Source organism: Hypomesus nipponensis, chromosome 22, assembly GCF_054491055.1.
Source record: "Hypomesus nipponensis isolate SF chromosome 22, ASM5449105v1, whole genome shotgun sequence".
Lineage (NCBI taxonomy): Eukaryota > Metazoa > Chordata > Actinopteri > Osmeriformes > Osmeridae > Hypomesus > Hypomesus nipponensis.
The window spans coordinates 1,519,473-1,534,194 of NC_140382.1; the positions used below are offsets into that span (position 1 = coordinate 1,519,473).

The 14,722-nt window shown below is 43.8% G+C and overlaps 2 protein-coding genes and 1 long non-coding RNA gene across 9 annotated transcripts; 1 reads left to right on the plus strand and 2 right to left on the minus strand.

The window, feature by feature from the left end:
• The first annotated feature begins 1,464 nt into the window (after window positions 1–1,464).
• Window positions 1,465–6,708, plus strand: LOC146235954 (uncharacterized). Of its 7 annotated transcripts, none has more exons than XR_014740862.1 (7): window positions 1,465–3,300; window positions 3,402–3,759; window positions 3,902–3,978; window positions 4,097–4,548; window positions 5,002–5,097; window positions 5,388–5,522; window positions 5,633–6,708. It is a non-coding gene; the product is annotated as an uncharacterized LOC146235954 (long non-coding RNA). The 7 variants fall into 7 exon arrangements; XR_014740861.1 differs by having other exon boundaries at window positions 4,097–4,377; window positions 4,475–4,548; window positions 5,002–5,522; XR_014740859.1 differs by having other exon boundaries at window positions 4,097–5,097.
• Window positions 6,709–7,408: 700 nt separating this feature from the next.
• On the minus strand, window positions 7,409–9,396 carry LOC146235955 (uncharacterized). Its single transcript, XM_084687455.1, has 6 exons — window positions 9,095–9,396; window positions 8,756–8,801; window positions 8,559–8,650; window positions 8,266–8,379; window positions 7,859–8,135; window positions 7,409–7,781 (listed from the first exon to the last, which is right to left on the minus strand). Exons 1-6 carry the CDS (start codon window positions 9,394–9,396, stop codon window positions 7,572–7,574), a joined length of 1,041 nt encoding a protein of 346 aa, XP_084543581.1. The 3' UTR covers window positions 7,409–7,571.
• A 2,864-nt stretch (window positions 9,397–12,260) lies between these two features.
• Window positions 12,261–14,108, minus strand: LOC146235956 (uncharacterized). Its single transcript, XM_084686961.1, has one exon. The coding sequence runs from the start codon at window positions 14,106–14,108 to the stop codon at window positions 12,642–12,644; it is 1,467 nt and encodes a 488-aa protein (XP_084543087.1). The 3' UTR covers window positions 12,261–12,641.
• Between the last annotated feature and the right edge of the window lie 614 nt (window positions 14,109–14,722).

Here is a 14,722-nt window from a genome sequence, read left to right on the forward strand (position 1 = left end):
CATGTTGAAGTTGGGCAACGTAGGTTGGACGTAGGTTAGAGCTCCGCATCCACGTTTACCGATAAAAGTGAAATCAACCTTGAATCTCTTGCCACTCATTTGTTCTCGAAGTTATTGTATATCGGTCTTTTGTGGAGGATATTTGACGAATAGTAAAGTTTAGCGTTGGTGTTTAATGTTAAACCCTGGAATTTCATACTTCTGTTTCAGTTTTAATCTTTATTTGTTTTCGTAGAAGATACACGGGTTAAAGACGTTTACAGTAGGCTAGTCTTTTAGCTTTGTTAGCCATCGATTGTTCTTTGCATGCGTGTTTGTACCTACAGAGAAAAACCTTTTATCATGCATCGATTTCTGATCCCCAAACCATCTACTACTGCCCCTGCGACAAGGGATATTAAACTCATAGCCTACTCCAGAGCAGGCAGAGCGTGCTGGTCCTAGTGGAAGCACTTCCCTGTCTCTCCAACGTTACCTGCTGTGGTTGAAGGCGAGCATGGTTTGAATGACAGCAATCCAATGCAGCCTGTTCTGCAAACGTGCACATTTTAGCCAAGGTAGGCATCGCACTCATACTTGGTTAGAGTAAGTTTAATTTACATAGAGCTCCAAAAACTATTTTGCACTCAAATGAATGCCCAAATATTATATCCAGCATCACACCAAACCCAGGATATGTCATGGGTTTGGTTTAAGCCACAAATGTTTATAACGTATGGCTCCGTGCCTGATTAACACTCGGATCGTGAAGCAGACTCAATCATGATGCCCCCCCAGAAATGTTCACTGCCCCCCCAGTCAAAGCAGGCTGCATCCGGGCCTGTCAGACATCACGGTTTCTGATGTGTTTTCTGTCTGTATTATAGATGCCACGTCCCAGAAAACGGTCAAAGGCAGCCAAGCAAAGGGTGGTTTCCATGACGCTTGCTCCAGAGGCCAAACAGATACCAAATGCTGACAAACCACCAACTTTGCCAAACTCTTACCAAGCCTACCAAATTCTTTCCAAACTTGTGAAAACTCTCCATACTCACTATCAACTACTGTGAAAAACTCCATCAAACTCACTGTCAACTACTGTGGAAAACTCTCCATCAAACTCAACTCCATCAACTACTGTGAAAAAACAACCTGTTACAAGTGATGATTGTTTATCTTTGACTAAACCTGTTACTTTTCCAGAGAGATCTGTTCTGATGGGATCCTTTCATCAAGGTCATCCACAGTTTGGAGATGCACAAAACAAGCAGTGTGGTGCCATCAGTCTGACTGCAGTTTTGAAGAACAAGACTAAGAGTGTGTTGACTTGGAATACTCAAGATTTAGATGATGTTTTGGTAAAAGGGACTTGCCTGTATAGATCAATGAGAGCTCAGGGTAAGATAAGAGATCATGTCAGAGGAAGAGGTTACATTGCTGTGTCTGAACTGCCAACAAGACAGAGTGTGGAATTCTGATTTCAGAATATACTTTTCTGATTCTTTCACTGGATTTGTTCATGTTGAGGATTACGACCATGCTGTACGTGATGTTGCCATGCCATTTGATGTAGCATTACAACGAACACTGTTGAATAACGATGCATGTCTCTTAACCATTTGTGCGAATACATGTGCTATTGTAAAAGATGGAACATGGTTTGCGCTTTTTGATTCACATGCTAATAGAGATGTTAACAAGAAACGACACAAGTCAAGTATTGTTGCTTATTTTAGCTCTGCTGAATCTCTTTACGGATATGTTTTTGACTTTGCAAGCTCAGTTGGGGAAATAACACCACGCTTTGAGATAACTGGAGTTGAAGCAGGCAGGATGGATGTCGGTGCAGAGCTGCATGAAATTCGTAATGATGCAGGTACATCTTCCAGTTACATGGTCAACACTGCGAGCTCTCCAAGCAGCAGCCCACTGTACAGTGATGTTCTGAAAGGAAATGGTAAGGTGAACAGACAACAGGTAAAGGTCAAATACTGTATTGTCAACTACTGGTAACGGCTCAAAAGATCCTGCGCAGACGAAAGCTGCTCCCACTTCCGATGTATTCTCAAGCACGGCACTCTACAGTGATGTTTTGATTAGAAAGCGTAAACCCATCAAGGTTTGTGATGATGGGTTTTGTATTGATGTTGCAAAACAAAGTGATGACATGTCTGAAGTATATGCTGCTAATTCTGACTTAAACGCAAACCAAAACAGTCCACAAAGTAAGACATACAGCCGGGACCACAATGTCATTCAACCTACAACATGTATCCTTGAAAAGCCTCTTAACCACTCTCAACTAGAGCGTAAACCTCAGCGTCAACCGAATAATTCCTTCCGTTTTAGGAAACGAGCCACAGAAATATGGAGCTAGAAAGCTGACAAAAGTATTTGAATTTGAATATAAAACATCTGAAATAATTGTGTGTCGAATTTCATAAAACTGAAATATTGTGCTGTTGAATATATAATATCTGAATTATTTGTATGCCGAATTTTTTTTAACTGAATTATTTTGATCCAAAAATACAAATTTCTAAAATTCAGATTGCAGGTATTCAGATTCTTGAATTTCAGATTGCGGGAATTCAGATTATTGAAATTCAGATTGCGGAAATTCAGATTGCTGATATTCAGATTGCGGAAATTCAGATTGCTAAAATTCAGATTGCGGAAATTCAGATTTGGTTTTAACTAGGCCAAAGGTGAAATGGCTTGCTTTCACAGGGAAAAGTAGACGATTTCAGAACGACCAAACTTTCCCTCAGAAAATATAGTCTACAAATTGCTCGTTGGAGTTAGGGGTTGGAGGATGGAGCCCAATGAGGTAAGTGCTTACTGCTTATGAAACTTTAACAAATATATACTGAACTAAATGTACATTGGTGTTCAACACTCTGCATGCTGTATGGTTAGTCGGACTACTTAGCCAATAGTCATTTACAAAGCTTATAGACCGCAGAAAATTTAATGTATTCCTCAGCCAACGTAGCTAGCTAGCACCCCAGCACAACTAACGTTAGCTACAGCAGTGATGAGTCCTGTAGGCTACTGTAGTTCGTAACTAGCTAGCTAGCTGTGTCCTAAGGAAAAACGGTGTCTTCTCCTCTTACGATTTTTGATGAAGTATAGATAATTGTATAGATAATATAGTACAATTATAATTTAGTATAGATAATTGTATTTCTAAAGGGTTTATAAACCTGACGGATACGTGATTTGTTTTCAGGAAAATGCTGAGGTTATCAGGTCAGCAAGGCACTTGATGTCCTTGTTGACCTCACAGTCGGGAAATGCTGGGAGACAAGAAAATGCCAGGTCAATTTGATAAAAGACTATAGTTGTATATCAACAACTTTTGTTGTCAGTGTTAGTGTTGTAAGTTATGACACTCAAAACATTTGTATGGTTCACCTTAGGCAGCCGCTACGAACAGGCCTGCATGTTGAAACCTCAACTGTACAGACAGAGATGACCAGGTCGTGCTAAATAAAGTTTATTTTACATTGTAATGATGTGTTGACGTTTTATAATTTTGATTGCCATACTTTGTGACACCCCAACAGGTCTTTCCCAGGGTTTTTTAGCAAAGGAAGGGGTAAAAGACGATTTCCTGCTCCGGTCTGTTCTAAAGCACCAAAGGTGTTACCTGTAAACTTTTACCTTTTACCGCATCAGTTTGAACGCACTCCCAAGGAATGTGACCAGCTCTTGCATTTGCATGCTGGGTTGAGTGGCCGGACAACATCTTTGGATGAAAACGCAACATACGATGAAGTGAGTATGTTGGGTGGCCCTTGAAATATAATTCAGTGCCACCTTCAGAGTTTTAGCTGATTATCTCAAACTCTTTGCAATTGATTGTTGTGTCTGTCCACTGACAACCGGTTTTTATTATTTTCTGTATTATGGTTTTTAGATATGTGCAAAACTTAAGGAACTCTATCAAAAATTTGGAGAAGTTACAGGTGGCTGGCTTAATGTATAAATCATCAGGTACTCCTTAAGAAAGCATAATAATGCTGTTTTAAAATTGGACTGTTGTACTGGTCTTGAAAGTGTGAAAATACAAATCTAAAAATACTGCATACATGACAACGTTCTTTCTCTTCAGGAGGATGGGGATCCCGAAAGCTGACCCTTGTAGTATCCGATGAAGCTGGGTACAGTGGCAGACAAATAAAAAATGCAAGTCCGGGGGCCAAAGGAGTCCTGTACATAGCTCCTCTTCAGATGAAAATGGACATCACTCCTCTGCCACCATCCGCAACAAGCTTTGATAGCATGGCAAAAGAAAAATGTCAGAAATGTGGTGTATTTTACCCACTGGTCATCCTCACAGGCCACATAAAATCCTGTGAGACCATTGATGTAGACAATGACCAGGATGAACAAGTAAGCATCGTCTTATTTGAACACCAGCGTAAATTACTGAAAGGTGTTTCTGTGCATTTGTAAACTTACTAATGTACTGGATCCCAACCTATTTTAGGCATCCTGCCCCATATGCCAAGAAATGATGCCGTTCAATGTCATAGAAACACATGCAAGTTCTTGTAGAGAAAGGTTTGTTTTGTTTTAAACTAATTGTGTAGCAATGCAGCCATATTTTTAATTTTTTTTATTTCACCTTTATTTAGCCAGGTAGGCTAGTTGAGAACAAGTTTTCATTTACAACTGCAACCTGGCCAAGATACAGCATAGCAATAAGACACATACAACAGAGTTTCACATAATAATCATTATGTGAAATTTCACAGAATAAACAAACATGATAATCACAGTAATTACAGATAAAACAGTTTAACACTGAGGATAAAAGTGCAGGTAGAAATACTGGAGTGCAAGGGAGCAAGATTAAAAAAATAAATCAATCCACTATACTATTGGTGTGAGGTAGATAGATGGGCTGTTTATGTACAAGAGCAGTGATCTGTGAGCTGCTCTAAGAGCTGGTGCTTAAAGCTGGAGAGGGAGATGAAAGTCTCCAACTTCAGAGACCTTTGTAATACGTTCCAGTCATTGGCAGCAGAGAACTGGAAAGAAAGTCGACCAAATGAGGAATTGGTTTTGGGGGTAACCAGTGAGATGTACCTGCTGGAGCGTGTGCTACGGGTGGGTACTACCATAGTGACCAATGAGCTAAGGTAAGACAGGGTTTTACCTAGCAGGGATTTGTAAATAACCTGTAGCCAGTGGGTTTGGCGTCGGGTGTGAAGCGATGGCCAGCCAATGAGAGCGTACAGGTCGCAGTGGTGGGTAGTGTATGGGGCAGAAAATAGAAAATGGCTGTTTGAGCGTCTTTTGTTCCATGCGGTAATATTGCCAGTGTTTTGTTGTATTGTTGTATTGCATTCAATAATTCTGAAATAATATCTGAAATAATTGTTTCTATGGATTTGGAGGTCCTTGGAAGGAGATTAAAGCAACTCAAACAGATCAGGAAAGGTCTCAAAGAAACCCTGGTCTGGCCTCTGTTAACTGAAAGGAAAGATGTGGTGTTTTTCCCCAGGGAGTGTGATTGCTCACTTACACCAGAAGTAAACTTTGAAATTTAACATTCCTCATTCATCGTTGCATTAAGCTATAAGTAATGCATACAAACCCCCCGGTATGTACAGTGTTAATCAGTTACTGATGTGTTTTTCAGATGCTGCTCTCCCACATCCACTGGCCAGATGAAAGCAACCTAGATGAAGATGATGATGATTACCCACTAGAAATCAAATGTCGGATCTCTGGGTATTTATGTAAATTCATTGAGACAAGTATGAATAAATATTTTATATTTATTGTGGTTCAGTTTGTCATTAAAGGAAGTATTGTCTATGTATTCACAACTCATCCTTGTCATTTGGGATTTTAAATGTTAGCATCCAGCTCTTGTCTTAAGGATTTGGTGACGTTTTGGGTGGGATGGGACATGCCAAATGGAGACATGATGATGGAAATAGTAGGCGGTGAGCTGCCCAAGTCTTTTACCTGCTTCAGCATATTACGAATACCAGGTCACTACACAAGTTTCAGCCATTTTCAGGGAGATTTGCTGTTGTAGGGCTGTTTTGGCAGCCCCTTTGTCACTGGTCACCCAGACACTCGTCTGGGACAGTTGTTGATTTGCATGAATGCTAAAATGACAATCACACCTTGATGACACACCTCTGGAGAGGTGGTCTCAACAGTTGAAGAGGAAGGTGGACAGAGGAAGACTCTGAAATTATCATTAAAAGTTGTGTTCTTGAAAATAAGGTTCTAAACAGCTTTAAATGTCATGTTTGATATGCTTTTGTTTCTTATTTTGTGTGTTACATTCTAGTAATAATTGTAACACTGTAACATGTACATGTACAGGGTTTACAGAGTTTGTGCCTGCAGCAGACCAACATATGTTTAACATATTCCCTTGTCTTGCAAGGGCACCACTTGGTCTACTGTAGTCTTGATTAATGATCCAATTTGAATTTGTATGCGTTCGACAACTTTTCTGTCACATGACCGGTGTCCCCATTTTAGTCAGGTTTGGGTGTATATAGGAAGAAGTTTTTACCAATCACTTCGAGTTCTGTTTACGATACAGCTCCTGTGCGTTAGGCGCCTAGTCCTCATTGTGAATACCTTCGTTAACCATTGCTCTGAAGGTATGTTTTGTACTTGATGATATTTCATTATCATTGTATTGATTATCTTGCTATTTAGATAATAAACTATTAATGTGTGCATTTTAAAGTCACTTGTTCTCCTTGAAACGTATCTATCAAGCTACGGCGGTGAAAACTTTGATCTAGTCTGGTTGATGCGGCTAACTGATTATAAACATAGACTTTTGGAGTAGGTTTTAACTTAAGGCCTCTGAGTCACTTACAGTGAATCTCCACGCTCCGAAAGAATTTACCGGAGCCTCTGAGTAATCGATTACATATCCTACTAGGTCTACTGTGGTTAAAATCCATATTATAGTAGAGATAAACGACTGTTTAGTGAACACGCATACTTTAGGGTCGGTGCTCTGATCAAGCAGACGATTTTTACCTACGTCAGAGTTTCATGTCATTAACTGTTTAGCGCTCAAGGTTACAGGTAACGCACTTGTGCACATTGTCAAAATTGGAGTCAGATATTAACGAGTCAATTATCTACCTGAGAATGTAACCAAAGGTGACTTGTGGTTCCCAAGCCAGGGACAAACACCAAGCGCGTCTCTGGCCTTTCGATTCACAGCCTACACTGTGGTGCATTGCCATCTCAGATTTTGGTTTTGGGCTTGTTTAAAACACTGTTTCCGTGTAGCTAAGCCTGTTTGTAAGTCAATGTACTGATAAAACAAATGCAAGCCTCTGTAATTGGGTAATGTACGTCTAAATATTTGTATTGCAAACACACAAAAAATGCTATATTAGGCAAAAGTTAAATGTTTATTTTGTGCATGTGGTGGCTTATCTTAATTTGTATTTTGTATCGTAAATCAAAAATAATAGAGAAATGAAAGTTTCCTGAATGACAAATGTTCGACAATTTGTATGTTTTTAGTAAATCAAAAATACATTAAAGTTTCAATATTTCCTAAGTGTTCTGCAATAAACATTGAAACTTCATTCCAAAAAAGCCTGGCAGAATTGCACAGCAGCCTTATATATGTCAGCTCCATAGGATGTTGATGGTGCTTTGGGATCCACAGCATCACTGAGTGCTGCAAACTGCTCAGTTGTGAGTGGACATCCTGTAGCAGGCACATGAACTCCAGGATTTATGTCTTGAGGTAGTCCACTGTTCTCCCAGTCAATCTCAGGAATATCCAGTACCTGGATTATAACATTACAGGTTTACTAACAGATATACTAACATGAATCAGTCAACAGCAGTTTTAGTTATTTTGTACCTCCAGGTTTGGGGGCTCATTGACTGGATGATGAACTTGTCCCATTGTCCATAGCTGGTTTGGGGTCATGTTGCCTTCGGTCCTTAAAGGATGATTGTCCCGGCCATCCCGGAACAGGTTAAGGTCATCTTGTAATCTTGGCAAGAAAGTGTAGTGGCAGCAAAAAAGATGTGTATGGTCTGCAATGTTGAGGAGATTTCCTTCTTCCAGACAGTGCAGGACATCATAGTACACATTGGTCACTGCATTCCACACATCTCTCCATAGTCTCTCTATACTGAAATGTAACACAAATCGAACTGTATTAATATTATTTATGAAGAACACAATTCATGTATTCATTAAGAAAGTAAAAAGTAAATTTAGTTTCATGTTTCAAATACGAATTTGACTGATGTATTTAATACAGACCGCTGTATTGGACACTTTTCCCCGAGATGAAACTGCTCCTCTCTGTGCCACGGACGATGAACATAAGGCGTGCAATGTCCACATTTTCAACGCCTTGATCCCCTCTTACTCTATAGTGTTTCAAAATGTATTACATTTGAAATATGGCATGAGGCATCCATCAACGTGCTTAACACTTGCATTACGTTATATATAATTTACATTTATTCATTTAGCAGACGCTTTTATCCAAAGCGACTTCCAAAAGCTGAATAATGTCAAAATGTGCTAATACAACATTGAAACCTGCCTTAGAGGGAAGCCAAATCTCTCCACAGACTCCTGGAAGAACTCCACAGCAGTTGACGCCAGATTATTTGTGGCAGCACCAAGGTACATAATCTACATCATAAAGTGATACATAGTTACAGTAACACTCATATCTAGACAGTGATATCACTGCCTTTAATGTCACTCAACAGTAATTTTAAACAACCTTAAAATTACCTTTCGCAAGAAGCCATCCACACCTCCAAACAACACCATGTTGTATCTGATTTGAACACAAATAGTGACATTAAAGGCGGGTCGGTAATGTTGTTGAGATGCACTTTTTGTAATATTTGCTGAAATAAATGTAACATCCTGATGTTATAGGTACTAGCCTACTGTTGAAAAAACGAATACTAGTTCTATGTGCTGTCATGTGACAACCAATGAGATGTTCCGGTGCGACACCAAGCTGATGCACTGTTTTTTTCAGTGGAAAAGTACACCTACCCTGCCGTTAATGAATCGAATCGTGTAGATATTGGACATTCAGACAAAACACACAATGAAGAGTACCTTAGTAGTTTATGGTTGGTGTCAACATGCATCAGCGATTTAGGGCCTGGAACTGAGTATGTTCTTCGAACAACACAACCCAATGCAGTCATTCTGGACAGGACTCCCAATGTATCCACTCGATGAAGCGAAGCTCTAACGCGATCGTACTGCACTTTGTGCCCATCAGCCCTCAAAACGCCCTTCACCATCCTATACCCACAATGTGGCATTCTGGATTTTATCACTCTGACAAGTGTGTCCAACTGTTCATCTGAAAGACCACTGTAAAGTGACCTCACTGACAAGTCGTACTCTGCCATACGCCTATGCACAGTCCGTTCAGAAACTCCTAAGAGGCCAGCGATGCACGACACGGGAAAATTCATCTCGAGCAAACTAGTTAGATTATCACGACCTATGGCCACTTTAGGTCGCCCAATGCCCCCTTGTTCCAGCTGTGCAACTACCGTGTGCCTGTTGCCATGTTTAGCCACATCAATGGAATTATGCAGCTGTCTTAAAGCGTCTGCTATATCACAAGGCACGGGCATCTGAGGAGATATAGCACTGAGGAAAACTAGCTCTTGGGAGCAGACAAATTCCAAATAATCTAAATCTAAAGGCACTCTGCTAAGGGCATGTTCCATACGTGAGTGAATTTGGCAGAGGAGAAGACACAGGTTTTACAAGTTTCATAAGCACTTACCTCATTGGGCTCCATCCTCCAACTCTACCTCCAACGAGCAACTCGTAGATTTTCTGAGGTAAAGTTTGGTCGTTCTGAAATCGTCTACTTTTCCCTGTGAAAGCAAGCCGTTTCACCTTTGGCCTAGTTAAAACCAAATCTGAATTTCCGCAATCTGAATTTCAGCAATCTGAATTTCAGCAATCTGAATTTCCGCAATCTGAATTTCCACAATCTGAATTTCAGCAATCTGAATTTCAGTAATCTGAATTCCCGCAATTTGAATTTCAAGAATCTGAATTCCTGCAATCTGAATTTTAGAAATTTGTATTTTTGGATCAAAATAATTAAGTTTTATAAAATTCGGCATACAAATAATTCAGATATTATATATTCAACAGCAAAATATTTCATTTTTATGAAATTCGACACACAATTATTTCAGATGTTTTATATTCAAATACAAATACTTTTGTCAGCTTTCTAGCTCCATACAGAAATCACTGCTAGAGAGACGGTGTCCTCAACAACAAAGACAGGGTGGCAGCAGCACTGATCATACAACGACCGGGGTGAGTGTGTGCATATCCGCGCATCTTTTAAGGACGCCTTATCGGACGTGGCCCAATGGATATGCGCTGCTAACATGGGTGTGGTAGTGGGTGGAGTAAAGGAAGGTGGAGTAAGACGCCTTCCGTCCCCGTTACATGAATGACGCGCGCTGCCCGATTGCCCTGCCAGAACTAGCTGCGCTTATTTCAGTCAAGACAATCGCGTATTAGATTAAGCATTTATTGTTACATGACATGGACATGTAGATTTAACTTTGGCGGAGTGGATGATCTAAGGGAGGCACTCCCTGCCTCCTCGATGCAACACATACATACATGACATATGAGGCAGAGAGCAATAGAGATATAATCCCCCAACACACGCCACCACTCCGCCATGCAGACTATGTGTAGAGCGGAGCGCCGCTGCTCCTGAACCGCAGGAGGACCCCTGAAATCCCACTACGTACGTACTAGTGGCGAAAACAAGCGTTTTCTGGGTGCAGGGGTCATGCTAGCATTAACGATGACTAAGACTATGTGTGCATATCCATCGTGTTACATACCATCTGATGTGCGGTTTACCGAGCCGTCCCATGCGCACATCCCGTCCAGACCATGTGCTGGACGGAAGGTGAACCTGCGACCAGCCAAATACACCGACCATCTCCCCGGTACCCTTCTCATCCGACATCGGGCAGATAGCTACCTCTAGAGAGCTGCCCCTCTTGCGCTCGTCAGCGAACCCATCAGGATGTACACAAAGGCAGCATGTGCGCCGGAACACGAAGATATGTTTAGCTAGTGAGAATGACTAGTGTCAGCAGAGCACCTGCTGTTCCCTGGCCGGTATCCAGGGTGTCTCCGCAGATATCTTGACTTGGACGCTGGATTCTGATCGATTGCTACCGAATCAGAGCACGTCTGCGGATCACCAGTGCTGAGCCTAGATCTACGGAGACATTCTACCATGATAGTGATCCGGTAACCTCTCATCCATACAGGGCAGAGTTACAGCTGTCTCTAGAGACCCATTCCTCTAGCGCCCGTCGGCAACCCCAAAGATGTACGCGAGGCGTGCATGAACCATCATCGGTGTCCCTATGTGAGAATGAATAACAAATGTGTCGGCAGAGCACCCGCCGTTCCCTGGAGTCCAGGGTATCTCTAGAGATATCCCGATTCAGACACTATGGATTCTGATTGGTAGCTACCAAATCAGAGCACGTCTGCGGATCACCACGCCCGAACCGAGATCAAAAGAGATATTCTACTGCTATGGGTTAACAAGCCGACCCAGCCACCATCTGTAATGCCGTTCATTTATTAACGCAGTAATTACACATGACCGCAAGCTCCGTTCATACAAAACTCATAGACCTCTGGGCTTCGAGGATGTCCAAGGCGTTGGGGCGTACATAGCGCTCGTACGCCGATGAAGACCAACGCCCCATCATTTTCAGAGTGGCTGTAGGCACTTTGGATGATGCCCAGGTGGCTGCCCCGATCCGGAAGCAGTGTGCTGTGTACAGCTCCGGGGCCAGCCCACAGCGAGCACACAGTACGCGGAGTCGTTGCGCGAACCAGGATCTCGTCATGGCCTTGCCTTCGTCGGTGACGAACAAGGGCTCGGATGGCGTCGCCCATGGGCGACATAGCAGATATCGGGACATGGAGGAGAGTGGACAAAAAACACAATTAGTCCGAGCAATCACGATGGGGGTAACTCTACATGCAACATCCGTCTTAGAATGTTTTAGAACAACTGTAAACATGTCACTGGCCACAGAAACATCAGACAAGGTTAAGTCACGACATGGATCGAAAGTGGCACACCTGGAAGTGAATTCCCCACACCGCAGAAACCCATAGAAGGCCGTGAAAAAAACTGACTCAAGAAGAGTGTCGACGTAGGGCCCGAAGCACCCTTGTCTCAAATTGGACACCAGCGAGTGCAAGAGGGGTAAGGTGATTGGTAAGCGTTTATCTTTTGTCTCCGGACGCTGCTTCCTCAGCCCGTTCATCAGCAGGCGGATACTTGGGTTTCCGAGCAGGCTGCATGCTGAGGGCTCCGAACAACGTACGTTAAATTGAATGCCTGACACCAGTGCTTTAATGGAGGAGGGATGCAGCTTCCGTGATTCGAAGCAATGAACTATGAAGGCACACAAAACAGACATGTTCACAGGCCTAGGGCTCACGCCGAATGCGGCGCAGAAACCAGAAAATTGAGTCCATGCCCTGTCATAGGATTTTAATGTGGATGGGGCGATACCCTTCCTCATGTATTCACCAGCCGATACAACATACATGTGCAGCGCACCCGGGCCTAGTCTAGCACCGTCAGGGGGAAAGGCGGACACGCCAACCCGTCCGGTAACGCGTGAGGGCGCAGCATTCGGAACTCCTGAAAATTGAAACGAGACAGAGCGTCAGCGCTTCTGTTCTCTAGGCCTGGTATGAATGTGGCTCGCAATATGAAATTACCAAGCACGCTTGTCCACGTTAGCCGTCTGACTAAGCGATTAATGAAAGGGACCGAAGACCTCCCTTTGTTGATGATGTACACTGTAGCTTCGTTGTCACAAAACACGGTTATTTTCTTCCTGCACCATAAATGCCCCCACAACAGACAAGCAATCACAATTGGATACAATTCGTGTAGAGCAGTGGAGTAAGTCTCTGGAGCTAGAGAGACTATCTCTGCGGTCCATGCTCCGGAGAACCACTCGTTACCGTGAAACCCCCCGAACCCAACCGAAGGAGCCGCGTCGGTGTAAAAATCGAGAGCGACGGACGACTCCACGGAATCGTGATAGAAAAAACTGATACCGTTCCAATGCTCGCACAGCACGCTCCAGAAACGCAAATCCGATCGGCACCCGTCGTCCAACACCACGCAGTCTTGGAGATGAGGCACGCTTTTAGCCAAGTCCAACAGACGGGACACGAACGCGCGGCCCTGGGGTATGATGCGCATTGCAAAATTTAGATGTCCCAGCAATGAAAGCAGTTCACGTTTAGCCATCAAAGCGGCGCCCGAAGCGGCCTTCAGGACGCTTCGAACGCGCTCCAGTTTTTCCGCGGGTAACGACGCCTGCATGGAAACGCTATCTAGGTTGATACCGAGGAATTCCAAGGAGGTAAACGGGCCTACGGTTTTCTCCGCGGACAGCGGAACACCCAGGTGTCCAAACGTGTCCCTCAACACCGAGATACAGCGAGCGGGTGGAGACGACGGAAAATCCACCACCAAAAAATCGTCCAGCAGGTGCAAAACGAACGGCAGCCTGTGGACATTCACCAGGATCCAGCACAGCGCCTCCGACAGCGAGTCAAAAATACGCGGGCTGCTGCGGCAGCCAAATGCCAACCTGACGGAGAAGTACAGCTTGCTGCCCCACCTAACGCCGAATAAATGCCACTGAGAGGGGTGAAGAGGCATAACCTTAAACGCGTCGGTGATGTCGGCTTTCCCTAGCCACGCGCCCCTGCCTGCGGTTTTAATCATGCTGATTGCATTATCGACGCTAGCGTAGTACAGCGAAAACGGCTCCCGGGGAATCAAACTGTTAATGCTGGGCACGACGCCATCGTGAGGGGCAGACAGGTCAATAATGAGGCGTTTCTTGCCAGAATACTTGCGCGTTGCGACGCCTATGGGGCTTACTCGGTACGGGGCGAAAGGGGGCGCGAGAAAAGGTCCGATCATAAACCCTTTAGCCACTTCCTTCTCGAGGAGCGTTTTGACGACCGCCGGCTCTTTGATCGCCGTTTGCAGATTGGGGCAAATCATGACTCACGTCAGGCAGATAACAAAGACCAGCAAGAAATCCGTGCACCAAACCATCGAGTAAATAAGACACAAAACAGCGATTGGGATGACTCCCCAACGCAGCAGAAAGTCTCGATACATTGACTGGGGTTGACGGATGTTTAATCATTTCCCCTTCGGAGCAGGGCGGGCCCGACGAGGGCACACAGATCGGGGATGAGCGTCCCCGCAATAACTGCAAGCATGCAGAAACCTACAATTAGTATACCTACAAACACTTTCGTTATACGTGATGCACAGCGAGGTGCTTGCAGCCGAGGAGGGCCGTACCTTCCTTCGACCGGCTTGACCGCCCGAGGTGGAGGCACCGTAGGCCGACCCCTCTGCTTTGATCGGCGGTGCAAATGCAATCCTCGGGCACAGATTCACCGTGTGGGCCAACGAACCGCACACGGAACAGCACATCGGCACATGCCCGGTGAACACCCTGCTGACCAGATCGAGGTCGAGCACCGACCAATCCACACGAACGTTGAATTTTTGGATGTACAGTGCCGTCTTGGCAGAAAAGCATTTGTGGTACTCGTAGAAGAGGGTTCCGCCATAGCGTATTGCTAAATCGGAAATCAATGCTA

Excerpts from the sequence above, each read along its gene's own strand:
- LOC146235955 (XM_084687455.1), bottom strand. The coding sequence starts at position 9,396 with ATGGCAGAGTACGACTTGTCAGTGAGGTCACTTTACAGTGGTCTTTCA. Across the intron at positions 8,802-9,094 it reads ACCAACCATAAACTACTAAG|ATACAACATGGTGTTGTTTG; the intron begins GTACTCTTCATT and ends TGTTCAAATCAG. Across the intron at positions 8,380-8,558 it reads AGATTTGGCTTCCCTCTAAG|AGTAAGAGGGGATCAAGGCG; the intron begins GCAGGTTTCAAT and ends GAAACACTATAG.
- LOC146235956 (XM_084686961.1), bottom strand. The coding sequence starts at position 14,108 with ATGATTTGCCCCAATCTGCAAACGGCGATCAAAGAGCCGGCGGTCGTC.